Raw genomic sequence first — 15543 nt, 5'->3', positions numbered from 1 at the left:
TCTCCTCTGGCTAAAGGGGCTCTGAGGTGACAGCTGCCAGCCTCCCAACTCCTTGCCCCATGAACAGCTTTCAGGTACTTCAAGATCAGGGACATTCTTTTTTTGTTTTCAACTCCTGGTTTACCACAAATCCAAGAATTGGGCTTCAACCTTCTGAAATCTGAACAACGAAGAAAAGAATCATGATCCAAGATAGGAAAAAAGCCCAGAAAAATCTGCCTCTGCCCAAAGCTCTCGGACTTGAAGCCTTGGACAAGCCAGTCTAACCTTGGGGCCTCAGTTTCCTCCTTTAGAAAAGGAGGGGAAACTCTGAGACATGCCAAGACAGGTACTGACCCTGCCCTTGCAGACAATGTTTAGACTTGGACGGACCCAATGGCCCTCTGCCTTGTCAGCACGTTGTAGTAATTTCCCGGGGCTTCCAGAACAACAGACCATAGACAGAGAGCTTAATCAACAGCCTTTATTGTCTTTCAGCTTCAGAGACCAGAAATCTGAGATCAAGGTGTTGGCTGGGTAGGTTCCTCCTCAGTGGGCTGTGAGAATCTGTTCGATGTGTTTCCCCTAACTTCTGCGGGGTTTCCTGGCAATCTCTGGCATCCTTGGCTTCTAGAAGCATCGCTCCCATACCTGCCTTCATTCTAACGGAGTCCTCCTTGTGCGTGTGTGTCTCTGTCTCCAAATTTCTCCTTTTTATCAGAACATCAGTCATATTGTATATGGGGCCCACCTGAATCGAGTAGGACCTCATCTCAGCTAATGACTTCTGTAATGACCCCATGCCCAAGAAAGGTCATATTCTGAGGTATTTCAGTGTCTGAAATAGGATTTCAATGTCTGAATTTTGAAGGGTTGCGGTTCAACCCACAGTATAAAATCAGCGATAATCCCGAGGGATAAGTGGGACGTGTGTGAAGGTCCTTGACACATAACAGGCACAGTACAGAGTAGGAGCTCAACAAATACTGATCCCTTCCATCAGCATAAATGTCCCAAGCCCTACTCTGTGATTCTTTACTCAGGCTTTTCTCGCTCACCACCTCCCTCTTGCCCCACAGAGCCAACAATGTGATTTCACTTAATCTATTCTCTAAAAGGAAGTTTGCCATGGAAGTCTGTTTAGGGGCAACACGTTGGTGCCCCTGAAACTGTGGCACATTCATGACCCAAAAAGCCCAGCCCTACCATGAAAATAAAGGATGTGACCGCTGCATGGAGGGTGACACCTCTCAGGTACCACTCTGGACCGTCGGCGGACTAGAGCGTGAACGAGTGCACCCTGTCTCTGCTCCCCGTCTTGTCGGCTTTGATGCACACACAGGCTGTATAATTCAAGTCATTAATTTTTTTCCATTCAGTGCACTGCCAATTTCTTCTCATTTTGTTCCTGGAAATCTCTTGTGTGCGTCTTCTAAATTTAAAATAAATACACTGTACATAATTGGATGCTAACCAGACAACACTGAGCAATCATACGTTCTCATTGATTCTGCAGATGTGGTCGCCTCAGACATGAGTGGGAAAGGTCTCTGCGTGTTCCGGATGAAATGTTAAATGGGACAAGCTGCCTTCACTTTCTTTCAATAGCAAAGTTCTTGTACCAAAATTAGACATCCAAATTGTTCTAGTTGCTACAATGTTGTGCTCCCAGGGCTGAGCAGAAAGAGCTTAAGTGTAGACCTGAAGAGATCAGAGAGCTCTGGCTGCAAACCTACCATGAAGAGGCTGTATAACACCAAATAAGCAGGTATCCTGTGAATTTCAGCTATGCAATTAAGAGACTGTCCCAGATCTTTTTTTCCCCCCCAAACATGGATGCATCCTTGAAATGATTTTTAAGGATGAGAATGTGATATTAAGTAGCATCTTGTGGAAGAGATAGAAACACACATGGAAGAATCTATTTGTTTGCTTACATTTCCTGGTCCTCTTGCTAGTAGGAGTCACGTGCTAAGATCCGGCCAGTGACTCACGAGCAGCCACAATGGGCGTCACTTACAGTCTGAGAGGGTGGGAAATCCATACACAATTCTCCAGACTTTCCTCCTCACACCTGGTGACGGAAGGTGCCATGTATTGCAGATGGCTGAGCCTTCATAGCCTGGGGCCCCAAGGGACCTGGTGAGGGAGGCCCTCCTGCCAACCTGTGCAGGACACAGAGCAGGTGTGAGACAGAAACCGTTGATGTGTTACATCATATTCCAGATTGACCCATACACATCTTATAGGGATAAAAATCATTTCCTTTTAATTTCTACTTAATTCTTTGTCAAGGAGAAAGTCTCCGTTGGTGGTAGTAGGTCTTAAAACACTTCTCTTCCTTTTATAATCTCATTTTTCCACCAAATGAGCTCAGATTTTGGGCTCAGTGTCCCTCACAGGCAGTAATAGGCGGTGTGTTAGTCAGCTCTGGCGGCCGAGACAAGGTACACATGTTGGTGGGCTTAGACAGCAGATGTTTATTTTCTCCAGATTCTGGAGGCTGGAAGTCCAAGATCAAGGTGTGGGTGGGCTTGATTTCTTCTGAGGCCTCACTCCTTGGCTCCTCTTCTTATTTTGTGTTCATTGCTCCCCTCTCCATGGCACACATGTCTGGTGTCTCTGTATCCTAATCACTTTATTTTTTTTTAAGATTTTATTTATTTATTTGACAGAGAGAGAGAGATCACAAGTAGACAGAGAGGCAGGCAGAGGAAGAGGGAGAAGCAAGCTCCCCGCCAATTAGAGAGCCCGATGGGGGGCTCAATCACAGGACCCCAAGACCATGACCCTAGCCGAAGGCAGAAGCCCAACCCACTGAGCCACCCAGGCGCCCCTCCTAATCACTTCTTATAAGGACATTAGTCATATTGGATCAGGGCCACCTTAACAACCTGACTTGAACTTAAATACCTCTCAGGTCCTATCCCAAAATCACAGTCTGAGGTATTACGGTCTAAGACTTCAACAGGAATTGGGGGAGGGGGGGCACAATTCAGCCAATAAGACCAAGCTAGATTTTTATTTAGTTTTCACTGGTTTTTGGAAGGGTGGGGATCACTTTCTACTTATGGCAATCATGCCAGTTTTCTACTGATTATGATGCATAGTTTTCTTAAAATATAAATGCATTTAAGTAGAAAGATGGACTTGAAGAAACATGTAAGAATTAATAGTATGCCCAAAATTGTCATGGGAGATGCAAATCACTAAATTTTGGGAAACACTGGCTAGGTGATTTCTTTTTTTTTTTTTTTTAAAGATTTTATTTATTTGTCAGAGACAGAGGGAGAGAGAGTGCGCGAGCACAGGCAGACAGAGAGGCAGACAGAGGCAGAGGGAGAAGCAGGCTCCCCGCCGAGCAAGGAGCCCGATGCGGGACTCGATCCCAGGACCCTGGGATCATGACCCGAGCCGAAGGCAGCTGCTCAACCAACTGAGCCACCCAGGTGTCCCTGGCTAAGTGATTTCTAAAGCTTGTCCCAATCCATACAGCTTTTTCTTATATAATTTTATTCATTTATGCATCCATTTAACTGAGTGCCTCTTAAATACCTCATTGGTATTAGACATCAGGGTGGTTGTAGGGTCAAAGAAATAGTGTTAGGAGAGCAGAGAAGGAAAAATTCAATCCTGCCTGGGGGAAATCAGGAAAGACTTCCCGGAGGTGGTGATAAACAGTATATTTTGGACTTCTCAGCCATACCCAAACCCACAGATCACAAACACTATCTCCTCATCCTTGACTTGAGAGTTTTTGAATTTTGAATGTGTGCATAACACTGTGATAGGTGCTACCAAGAAGATACTGTAACTTTAAGAACAGGGAAGATGCTAATTAGCCACAGAAACCATGCATAAAATTCATGACATGTGTTTAAGGTTGTACTTCCCCCAGAGATGATTTTTTAAATGTTGATTTTTTTTTCTCCCCTTGATTAGGAACCTTGTGTTTTCCTAGAGTCTAGTTGTCTGATATAAAATACAGACTGGAAAAATTCAGTCATAATTGCGAAAATATATTTCTTAATCAAATGTAACCACAGGGGGAAAAAAACTTTCAGTGAATAAGCTTTTCTGAGAAGAGACTATTTCCTGGGGGGTTAATTCATCAGGCACTCTCATCATTAGTCCCTGATTTGGTCATTCGATGAAGTGCAAATATTGAGCTCCTACTCTTTGTGGGGACTATTCTAGAAGGTACAGATACTGTGGGGAATCAGGCTGGCTAGGTGCTTTCTCATGGGGCTTCCATTCTAGCAAGAGAAACTGACAAGAAGCAAACACGCAGATATATGGGGGATATTAGAATGAAATAAATGCTTGGAGAGAATTAAAACCAGAAGACACAGTAGGGGATAGTGGGGTTGGGGGGTTTGGGGTTGGGGGTGGTGGCTGCATTAGATTGGGATGTTGGGAAAAACTCTCCAAGGGGCTACTTAAGGAACAAGAAGAACCCGATGGGAAGATGATTCCAGGCCCAATGAAGAACTGACTAAAGGCCCCCAAGGAACCGATGAGTGTGTGCCTTTGAGGAACGGAAAGCAGGCCTGTCTCTGCAGCCCTGTGAGCAGAGGGTAGTTGGGGACAGTGAGGTCAGGGAGGAAGGCAGAACCAGATTCAAGCCTGACCATCTGACTTTTGCTCCAGCACAGCACACGTCATAGAAGCGACTTGCCAGTGCCTTCAAAAAAACACGGTCAGGCATTCGCTTTTCTCTCGTGCTAGTCTCCAGCTTTAAGCTGACTTTCTCCTTCATCCAGCAGAAATATGTAAGTAATTCCCACCCACCCCCCAACTAAGACATACAGCCTTTTCTTCTTCTCTAGAGATTAGTCAGCTATGAGAAACGATTTTAGGAAATAGCTCATTTGTCTCATTCCTAATTAGTGGAACAATTACTCTTTTTTCTCTTATGAGCATTCTTTAAAAAACAATAGCATAATTTTCATAATCCTGTCTGCAGTGGTATTTTCGCGGGGAAGCTAGTGTTAAGGGACCCCCATGGGTGAACGGGTCTACGGAAACTCTGGGGTCTGGTAGAAGTAGGGGTGAGCTGGGAACAGTGAGCGAGGGTGGTTTTCTTTCCTTCTGCAAGCCCGCCTTGTCACCTGCTTCTCTTCATCCCCAGTGGCACCATCCCAGACGAGACCTCTTTATTTCACAACTGGACTGTTGCAACAGTCGGTCCCTGTGCCTCTGAGCTATTTTCTTTCTCGTTTCTTCTGTGTGCTGCTATCAGATTCATCTTCCTAAACCACCTCTTCCCTCATATCATTCCCTCACTAGAGAACTTACAATGGCTCCCCACCGCCTCCCAAATCAGGCTCCTCGGCCTGACATCCACCCTCATGAATGTGGCCTTTTAGATTTATGTGAGCAAATATGGTATTTCTTTCAAGGTAATGTGTTTCAGGTTCCAGCAGAGCACCTCTGATTTGTGTAAAACATCCCTCATGCTGGAAATGTCAGCATCGCCTGTAAGAATTCATGAAAGTGGAGAAGCAAACAAAATTAATAGTCTATAAAAGCAAGCACTTCCACCCAACTCACCAATCAGGTGTGACACGCAGGACCCACACCACGACGGTCCTACCAGGTGGGAAAAAAGAAAAATTGGGCGTAAAGTTCAATTCACACAAAGGAAATACTCCACCTGGTTAGAAGGTTGGCTGTGCGTGTACAGGTGTGACTCAGGAAAACACTGAATCGGTGTTTAAAATAGGTCTTGTACGAATCTGGGTCACACAGAGGCTGTGATAAATGCGCCTTCAGATTCCGGGAGTCTGACAGAATAGTTTGTTTCTTGCTCACGTTCTGGGGGGAAGAAGGGGGGAGAGGGGAAGGTGTTTCCCAGGCAGGTGTTTCTGGCTGACGGTCAGCTTTCTTCCACATGGCCCTTCGGAGTCCCATCGTGGTCAGGGTCATCTGCTGGAGGAGGGGGAAAAGCTCTGGTGTGGAGAAGGCCAACTTCCTTCTGAACCATCCTGGCCCCAAAATGGTACTCATCACCGGGGTTCAGTCCTCCCGGTTTGAACCACGGCACCTAGACATAAAGGCATCCGGGAGAGGAGTTGGTGGCTGGGCAGCCACTTTCCAAGAACAACCCTGGACTGTGGGAGGGAGAGCAAGGATTTTGATGGACACTAGGTGCTCCTGCTGTCAAGCCTCTGGCAGGTTTATGTCAAGATCAATGGTCATTTAGTCCTCAGGCTAAATGTTCCCTGTAATGTTGTGGCCCTCGGGCAGAACCTGGTAAATAAAAGCACGCTTATTTTCCTAAAAGCTGGGTTTTAGGACATCACTCCACCTGGTTAGCTCCTAATCAGTCTCCAGATGTCAGCTCGCTTGTCACATCTGCTGTGAAGCCATCCCTCGTGGGTCTGCCTGAGTCACAGCTCTGTTCTCCGCGGGCTTCTAGCCCCCACACGCTTTGCGTCTGCAGCACAGCCTTGTTGCATTTCATGTTCGCGTGCGTGGTGCTTGGTGGAGGCCCGAAGTTCTACGAGGGCAGGTCTTTCCAACTGTTTTCCCACCACCTCATTCCCAGTCTCTAGCCCAGGAGCAGGCATACAGTTGGTGCTCACTATCGAACGACAGGGCTAAGTTAATTTAATAACGTTTGTTCATTGTCAAAAAATGGGAAATGCAGATAAAGAAAAAGAAAATGAATTTTAAAACTCATCTGAAAGCTCCTATATCAGTCAGCAATTGCTGAGCCAATGCCATGTCCCACATCCAAAAATCTCAGGGCCTTACGACAACAGACGCTTCCTTCTGAGTTTTGTGAGTTGGCTGTCATGGCTTGGCTTCAGACTTTGGGTTAATCCAAGTCTACTCCTCATAGGTCTTTGCTCAAGACTGAAGCTTAAAGATTAGCCCCTGCCTGGGGTAGGTTCCTCTCGTAGTGCCAGACAGCTGGGCAGGTGGTCAAGCCAAGCCACATAAGCTCAGTGGGTTAAGCCGCTGCCTTTGGCTCAGGTCATGATCTCAGGGTCCTGGGATCAAGTCCCGCATTGGGCTCTCTGCTCAGCAGGGAGCCTGTTCCTCCTCTCTCTCTCTATCTACTTGTGATCTCCCTCTGTCAAATAAATAAATAAAATCTTAAAAAAAATAATAAAATAAAACCTCTACTCGGGGGTAGTATACGTTTTGACCATCCACATTCTACTGGGCAAAGCAATATGGTCATGTGAGACAGGAAAAGATTCAGCTCAGTGAACTTGGCAAGGATAGGGGCAGATGGGAGACTTATTTTTTTAAAAATGGCAATTTACCCCATTTGCGTGCTGACTTTTTTCTCCACAGATGTTTAAATATTATGTGTGTGTACATAAATATTTCAATACTTCATAGTGCCTTGTAACAGTATAATATTTAATACTAGAGAGATCCTGAGGGGAGGGGCATTGCCAAAAATGGGCTCCAATGGATATGGAGTATTTTATTAATTGTTCTAGTGATTCACCAAAAAAAATTGCAAAATAATCTTTTCAGTCTAAACAGTGCTAAAACCATGCCCTGGCTTTATTTATAGCTACTTTTAAAAATAAATGAATTGTGACTCATTAATAAGTGTAGCAAGAATAACAAAGCTGCGACTTCCTGCCTTCAAATGCTGCCATCCCAGAACCATTCTAGTAAGAAACACACACACAAACATTTCGTCACCACTCAAGCTGGTTCTGGTGCTTAACAGTTCTCGGTGATGAGAAGTCCTTTGATCTCTCAGCAGTAGACACAGAAAACCACAGGTCATCCCTACCACGAACCCTTCCTTCAGATCCCCTTTAAATGCCTTGCAAGTGACAGGAGCTGATTTCTTCTTCGGATCAACAATAACCAAGTACTTAAAAGTCTCTCTCTCTCTTTCTAAGCTTTTGGTGTATTCAAATAAAACCGAGGCCTTAAATCCTGACTTATTAAATAAGAAGGAAATGGTTTACTGTGATCTTAACGTTGAAGCTGCTCAGATGTCAGGGTGAAAAGTGAAACAGAAAATCAAGGACAAAGGACATCTTAAATGCCTCTTGGCACGTTTATATTTGCGGGGGAGGGGGCGGGGGGGTGGGAATGTTACTTGTTCAAACATTGACGTTGCTACATTTCCACTTCTATCAAAGCTAACAAATAGTACACATGGATTCTTTTACCCTGTTTCCTTTGTATTATTTTAAGTCACATTCTTTCTATCTTGAGTTGAAAGGGGGCTAAATTAAAATAAATATAACACAAGACTCAAGGTTTGAGTTAACTCTAATTAGAAGTTTCGGATTTCAAGCAACCAAAAGTCAGCCTGAGTGACCCAGTCTCTCCAGAGAAGCGTAGGAGATAGTGTGCAGGACAGTGCCTGGCCCAGTGCCCAATGGGTAAGTCCTGGCCCCTTAACTGTGAGTTCGAACCATTCTCCTTTTCTCCAAGGAGGAACTGGATTAGGTTCACAGAATTCTATTTTGAGACATTGGCCAGCAAACTGGTGTTATAAAGACAGGAAAACAATTCCCTGTCTTCCTAGATACTCTGGGCCTGTTTGGTTAGAATCTGGCACCTTTCTGTCTCCTGCTTGACGAAGACCCCACCCCCACCCCTTGCCTTCTTTACCAGGACCCATGGGTTCTGCCCTGCCTGCCTACCCCCTCATTGGATGGCTGCCAGTGCCAGTGGCCTGCAGTCCTCCCTGAGAGGTGCCACCCAGTTAATCTGAAAAGATGGCAATCCCCCAAGAAAGGCCTCTCCTCCCGGGCCTTGACTCCCGTCTCACTGCTGTTAATTCTGCCAACTGAGAAAAGGCAACACCTAGAAAGCCCAGGAAGGGCATAGTCAATATCAGAGCAGTGATGGGAACTGCTCAATATCAGAACAGTGGTGGGAAATCATCTCTCAGGAAACGTGCCCTCTGTTTCTGCTTGAGCAGTGTTTTGATGATCTCTTCCTACTTAATGAACCACCCTCCAAATTAGCAGCTTAAAACAATAACAACCATTTTTCTCCCTCTCAGTTCTGGGTTGACCAGGTGGCTCTTCTGCGGCTGGTGCGGACGCCCTCTCATGTGCTTGCAGCCAGATGGCAGCTGAGGCTAGAGTCGTCGGGATGCTCGGCCCTGCAAAACCCGGCCTCGCTTTCTCTCCGTGGAGTCTCAGGGCCTCTTCTTCCCACCCAGTGTCTCCAGCCAGGTACTCAGACTTGTCACCTGGCATTTCAAGGGCTCCCAAAAAACACAAAGGGAAAGCTGCTGGACCAATTCCATTCTCGGGCCCTGGACCGGCATAGTGCTTTCGCTTGGCCTCAGCGATCCCATGGTCGGGGGAGGGAGATAACCTCCATCTCTCAGTCGGGGTGCAGGGAGCAGGAGACTGACCAAGAACTTGTGACCGTCCTCACCCACTGCAGCAAGGCTGTGAAAGGACTTGTTTTTTAATACACTGTCTCTAGCCGTTCACCCAGTGTCGGTCCTTCTTGGATGGGCATGATTCTCTCAGGTTGCCTTCTTATTCTTGGCTTGGTCTTCATTAGAATGTTGACATCACTGGGCCCTTGGCCTTGCTAACTGTCCTCATTACTATGTGCTTTCACTTCATTAGCAGACATCCCTTTCCCTTGGAAAATGTGCATAACACGGGCATGTGTGCATGTGCACACGTGTGTGTGTGTGTGGAGTGTATGCACATATTCACTAGGGAACAAAATGCATGATAATAAGGAAGGGAAAGCAGTTGAATAACCTAGAGCCCTGTATGAGGCTGCAAATTCTGGGGACTCCAAACTTTTCGGAGGTCATGTTTATGAGGTTCTTAAGAAGAAAAAAAAAAAACAACTTGGGAGATAGGGCATTTTAGTCAATAATTAACATGGCTTACTGGTTTCAGGGACTGTTTCGTTGGAGAACATATTGCAAGAGGAAATTCCCATCTTGCCAACCTTTTCATCAAGCCTATTAAGCTAATGATTTTATTTTAACAATGGCTTTCCCCACAGCCAGCCTGTCTTGGGTATAGACTGCCAGACATGGTTACTAAACACCCAGAGACTCAAGCAATTATAGAAAATGCTATGTTAAGTCCTCTTGTATCATCTCCTGGGCAATAAGCTGGCTAACATCAGTCCCATGGGTTCTAGAAGCTTCTGCTTTCACCAGCGTGAGCTCTGACTTCCTTCAGGTACCTCCCGTCACTTCCATCCAGGACTTAGGCGAGACCTGGATGCCAATTGGGCACGGGAGCACCCCTCACCCCAGGTGGGACTCAGGGATCTGTGACAGTGTGGAGGGAGGCTCAAGGCTAACAAGGCCCTTCACTTTCCCGAGCAGCTGCTGGCAATTTACCGACACTCCTTTCCCTTGCCTGTGTGTGACCAAAGCTACACGTGTGTGAGGCTCTGAGCTTTAAGGTTGCACCTGAGCCACATGGCCGCCAATGCCCTTGGACAGCATTTTGACGTGGATGCCATTAGTTGGTGGCATCACCTCTCTTCTGGAGATCTTTTCTCCTCTGGCCCTTGTGTCCCCAACACCCTACCCTTCTTGTTGCTCTCCAACCACCTCTGCCTAACCCCCACTTCAGTCTGAGGTTTCATGTCCCTCAAATGCTCTCTGAGCCACTCCATGACAGTCCCCTCCCTCCTCCCCGTTCCTCTCACACCCTTAGGCTTTGCTCACATTTTTCTGCTTCTCTGGCCCTGTGGACATTAAATTTACCACTGGCGTTCAAGGCAACAGCCAGCCTTCCGGCCACTCTGTTCCAGTTCCACTTACACACAGACCATGGGCTTGCTAAGGAGTACCAAGGGCTGACTCACAGGGGAACATTCAAAAGGGAACAATCTGGGTCAGAGGAGAAAATGGTACCCCCTCCTCCCCTGTGCCAGAACCAGCCCCACCTGGCTCCCACCCCAGAACAGTGGCCATGATTTCAGTGGGAGGCAATTAACCCAATCAGCCCCGTCTTAGCTAATTATGATGGGGACATTCCCCTCAGGAGGGAGTCAGATCTCTCTGGACCTACACACAAGCCTTATTTAGCAGGTCAACATTTCCTCAGATAATCAGGAAGAAAATATGTTGCAACATTCCTGGAACTTATTCCTTAAAAAATTTGAATTCTCGGCAACCCTCTTGGATCTCCTCCCTCTTTGTACTACCATTTTATTCTCACTTAATAAATCTTGCTTTGGGGGCACCTGGGTGGCTCAGTGGTTTAAGCATCTGCCTTCAGCTCAGGTCATGATCTCAGGGTCCTAGGATCGAGCCCCGCATCAAGCTCCCTGCTCAGTGGGGAGCCTGCTTCCCTCTCCCCCTCTGCCTGCCTCTCTGCCTACCTGTGATGTCTCTCTCTGTCAAATAAATTTTAAAAAATAAATAAATCTTGCTTTGCTACCCCCCCCCCCGATTAAATTCTCCACACCCCCTGCTTCCACCCACAAATAAGGTGTCTGTCAGGACAGCTACTAGTCCCAAGGGCGTCCTTCTTGGAATTAGAGATGTGGACTTTTCCTTAGGGCAGACTCACTCCACACCCAGGAGCCTGATGGGATGTTAGTGCCCCCTCCCTCTTACCGGTACCCACACTCATGCAGAAAATATTCTCCTCACTGAAATCACACAGCTCTGGACTTGTCATAATGCTTGAACACAAGTTTATCATTTTTGTCTATATTATATCTTGTTCTATAGAGGACTTGAGGCAATTTACAAGAATGCACAAAATCAAATTGAGAAATTACACGTAAATAAAAATCAAATCCAAGGAAAATGTAAATACACGTGAGCAGTTTTCCTTTCTTGTTGACTTCAGAAAGCAAGAGTTTAAATAGACTGGTTGGTGCTTACTGAGAGCCACTCAATGGAATCACTCAGGGATTTTAAAAATAAGATTCTAGGGGTGCCTGGGTAGCTCAGTCAGTTAAGTATCTGCCTTCAGCTCAGGTCATGATCCTGGGGTCCTGGGATCGAGCCCCCACATTGGGCTCCCTGCTCAGCAAGAAAGCTTCTTCTCCTTCTGCTGCTCCCTCTGCTTGTGTCCTCTCTCTCTCTCAAATAAATAAACAAAATATTATTTGTAAAGGAAGTTTATGAGTCCCATTCCCCAGAAATCCTGACTTAATTGTTCTGGGGTGTGGCCTGGGCACTGGGCCTCATTAAAGCTGCCCAAGTGATTCTAACTTGCGGTCAAGGTTGAGGAACCACTGTTCTCCAGGGGAACCCACCAGTAGTATAACAAGAATACAAATTTAAATCTAAGCTTCCCAGCAGCTGATGCGAAAAGGCAAACGGATGCATTTCATAATACACATTGTCTCACAGATAAGCTTTTTCTGCCTTTGAAGTCCGAAGGAATTCACTAACATGTCTATTCTTCCAACATTTTCTATACAGCCGTGGACATGCCCACATTCCTTGTATATATCTTCCTTTTTATGCAAATAGAGTCCTACTAGATTCTCTGTTCTGTAACTTGGTTTTTACAAGCACATCAACAGACAGATTTTAAGGAAACTTTTGGCAGACTCGATCTCAGAAAAACCCAGAAGAGGAGAGATGGCATCTCTTCTCCCCTTCGGTAATTTGTAAGAAAAATAATGCCATAGCTTCTAGCTTTGTAAACCACAGACTTTATCCCCCAACCCCTCATTGTTTCTAGGCATTTCTGCCTCCTTGGTAGCATTAGTAATCCTCAGAACATAGGGTGCCCAGAAATCCAGGGCTGCCCAGAAATCCAGACCCAGCAGAGAAAGGTAGCCCTTTGGGGTAGCAGATGCTATCAGCAAGTGAGGCAGTTGGATGTCCGCACAGCCCAACATTTGGGACCAAGAGAGGCAACAAAAGGGGACAGAACATATCTTTCTTCTGAAGCAGTGTCTCATGACCCCAGAAATGTAGGCAAACTCTTCACTTACCTCCTTGAGGGTGGGGGTGACTGGGTGCTGGGGATGGCTGTCCAGACACATCTCCGATCCCAACCATCCAGACATGCCAGAATGTCGCTCTGTCTTGCAGTAAATGAAGACCAAAGGCTTCTGCTGAACAACCCCTGTGCCTTGGTGGCCTGAAACTTGTCTCCTGATTTGTCCCTGAGTCCACACAGGCCTAGCACAGAAAATGGAGCTGTGGCTAGTTTTGCAACCAAACCCAAGTCCATCTGCCCAGCGCCCACAAAGCCAATCACTGAGACGTCCAGCGTGCGGCCAGGAAAGGGGTTTACTCCATGGGCAGCCCACAGGGAGACAGGAGAGCGGGCCTGCCACCCACCTCACCCAAGGAGAGTCAGGGAAATCTAACCGCAAACAAAAGAGGCTGGGTAAAAAGTTGCAGCTGCTCTTACTAGTCTGCTGCTGGGAATTAGCCCCCTTAACCCTTTGCTTACTGGTTTCACTTGGGGCAAGATTTTATAACAATATCCCTCCTGTAAGCACAGAAAAGACAAGCTGACTGCTTCTTGGTGCTTGGAAGGAGGCAAACTCCACATGGGAGACATTGCTGGGTTTCTTTATTTATTTTTCCCCAACTGCCAAATATCAATAGGACGAGGACAATCGGCAAGATGTTGAAATACTTCCAGACTGATGAACACTCACTATCCTTTGACGCCCCCGCCCCTGCTGCCCAGGCTGCCCCACCTCTCCTCAGGCTTGCCCAGCTCTCCGTAATCCAGCAGCTAAAGGGGGAGGGTCAGTCTCTGGGACATTCTCTCAGCCCCCTGACCCACATCCTGGCTCTGGGGGGCGTTTTCAGTGCTGTGCCCGCATTCTGCAAACCCTCTTGGCCGCAACCTCCCCATCTGAGGCTCTTGGCACCGGGTAGACCCTCCGTGGATATTTGTTGAGTGCATGAATGAAGCCACAGCTCACTTTTGCTTACCTTTTGGTAACTGGACCAGGAGGCAGAGCCCGGGCCCTGCCCAAGAGCTGGTGGCTCTGCCAAGAGAGGGAGCTGAACTGAGAAAGTTCACTGACCCGTGAAGACTTGAGACAACATCCCTTTGGACGGGAGGGTGCCGCCGGGCGGCCCAGGCATGAAGCACCCCAAGGAGGGCTGGGCTCCACGTACACTTCAGCTTGAGTTCTCAGGGGCAGGTGTGACCCCCAGGAGGAGGCCAGGACGAACGTGGGGCCCTGAGCAGGCGTTAGTAACCACAAACGTGCTGATATTAACATCCCATCCAATCAAAGTTGGCTCTGGGAACATCGATATTTGCCAGGAAATGGGAAGGACTCCTGCCACCCCGCCCCATCCGCCCTCTTTTCCTCTCCTTTTTCTTTTTTAAAACACATTCAGAAGTGTGTTAATGGCTGTTGAAGGAAATTATTGCCGTGGCAATCACGGCTCTCTGTGTGAAATGCCTTCAATGGGCCGCAGCCTTCCTCGCTGCGTGGTGGTGGCGGGGGGGACATTTGGATATTAAAACGCCACTGAGCTACATCTGCTGACGATCAGCTCCTAATCCCCTCGTGAGGCAGCGGGGGCCCAACCGCAGGTCCTCGACTCACCAATCCCTTCCTCGGGCAGGTTGTGGCCAGATGGTGGCTTCTTAGGCAAGGACAACAGAGAAGAGCGAATAAAGGGGTAGAAAAAGATCTGGCGAGAAGCCAACACAGAAAGAACCATTTGCTCACACGCTGCTCCAGGTGAGAACAGACCCACGGGCCTGGCATCCAGGAGGTCTCATCTTCAGCTAAGTGGGGCCTTGGAAGATGCCTGTGGCCTTCTCATTAATGGTTACAGCCGCAGACGATAACCCCGCCTTTTAAAGGGGCATTGTAAGTGGGGCAGCGTCATCTGGGGGCGGCGGGGGTGGGGGGGATAGAGTCCCTGGACCCGCGGATCTTTTCTCCTGCTTCTCCATCTTCCTCGGAGTCCTGCAGGCCGATTGGCATCAGGGAACCCCTTTCCCCTGCCTTCCATCAGAGCCTGGCCAGTGGGAGGCAGCAGCAGGATTTAGGAGGGTGGGAAGAGGAAGGTCAGGGAAGAGATTCCCCAGCTCATTCCCTATGGAACCCCCTGCGGGGCGGCATCCGTCTTGGCGCTAGTGGCCATTTCCATTGGAGGGTTGTCTCTGTCATGCCACCCAGATGTAACAAGACTTCTAGATTCTCATAACTGCCCCCTCCACTCCCCCTCAGGCCTGGGGGAAGTAACGCCTCCTTCCCCACCCTGTACACACCGTTGCTACCCAGGTACTCACAGTCCCTGGCAGGGCCCCCCTCCCCGGTCCCTGCCGCACCTTTGAAAGCTGCTCTTTATAACACTCTCTCAAATCACTCAGCTCAAATGCGCCATCTGTCCCCTACCAGGCCCTGGCTGGCACACAGGTGCCCTCCGGTCTTCTCACACCTACCTTCTCCCAGACCTTTACGCCGATCCTGCAACGTTGTCATAACAATCTTCCTTCACAGAGAGGATGCTAGGTGACCTGCCAGAGGCCACTCATCCGGAGACAGGGTGATTCCTGGCATCAAAAACATTTTGGCTTCACTTCCAGGTTTAGATCCTGCTCAGTGCCCCTTAGGGTCTCTCAGAGCTCTTAGAGATCTGCCTGTGGGTCCCTAAATCCTTACCTCAATCCTTTCTGG

The 15543-nt window shown here is 47.7% G+C and overlaps 1 protein-coding gene across 25 annotated transcripts in view; it reads right to left on the bottom strand.

Annotated features, from left to right (window-relative positions):
* The window catches only part of LOC101670167, a 134264-nt gene extending 119592 nt beyond the window's left edge, over window positions 1–14672 (bottom strand). For 13 of the 25 annotated variants that reach the window (XR_006604204.1, XR_006604208.1, XR_006604206.1 and 10 more), the window contains exons 1-3: window positions 13832–14153; window positions 12871–13060; window positions 5636–5910 (exon numbers count right to left, since the gene is read on the bottom strand). Coding sequence is in view for 18 of the 25 variants with exons in the window: in XM_045071450.1 (XP_044927385.1) it covers window positions 5636–5910; window positions 12871–13060; window positions 13832–14127 (761 nt within the window). In the remaining 7 variants the exon portion in view is untranslated. Of the gene's footprint in view, window positions 1–449; window positions 2145–5635; window positions 5911–12870; window positions 13811–13831; window positions 14154–14460 lie in introns of those variants that run through there. The other 12 variants (XR_006604210.1, XM_045071423.1, XM_045071430.1 and 9 more) reach the window with 8 other exon arrangements.
* Between the last annotated feature and the right edge of the window lie 871 nt (window positions 14673–15543).

This window comes from Mustela putorius, unplaced genomic scaffold, assembly GCF_011764305.1.
Source record: "Mustela putorius furo isolate JIRA1106 unplaced genomic scaffold, ASM1176430v1.1 tig00000129_pilon_pilon_pilon, whole genome shotgun sequence".
Taxonomy (NCBI): domain Eukaryota; kingdom Metazoa; phylum Chordata; class Mammalia; order Carnivora; family Mustelidae; genus Mustela; species Mustela putorius.
The sequence above is the reverse complement of the archived record's forward strand: the minus strand, read 5'-3'. Positions and strand labels throughout refer to the sequence as shown.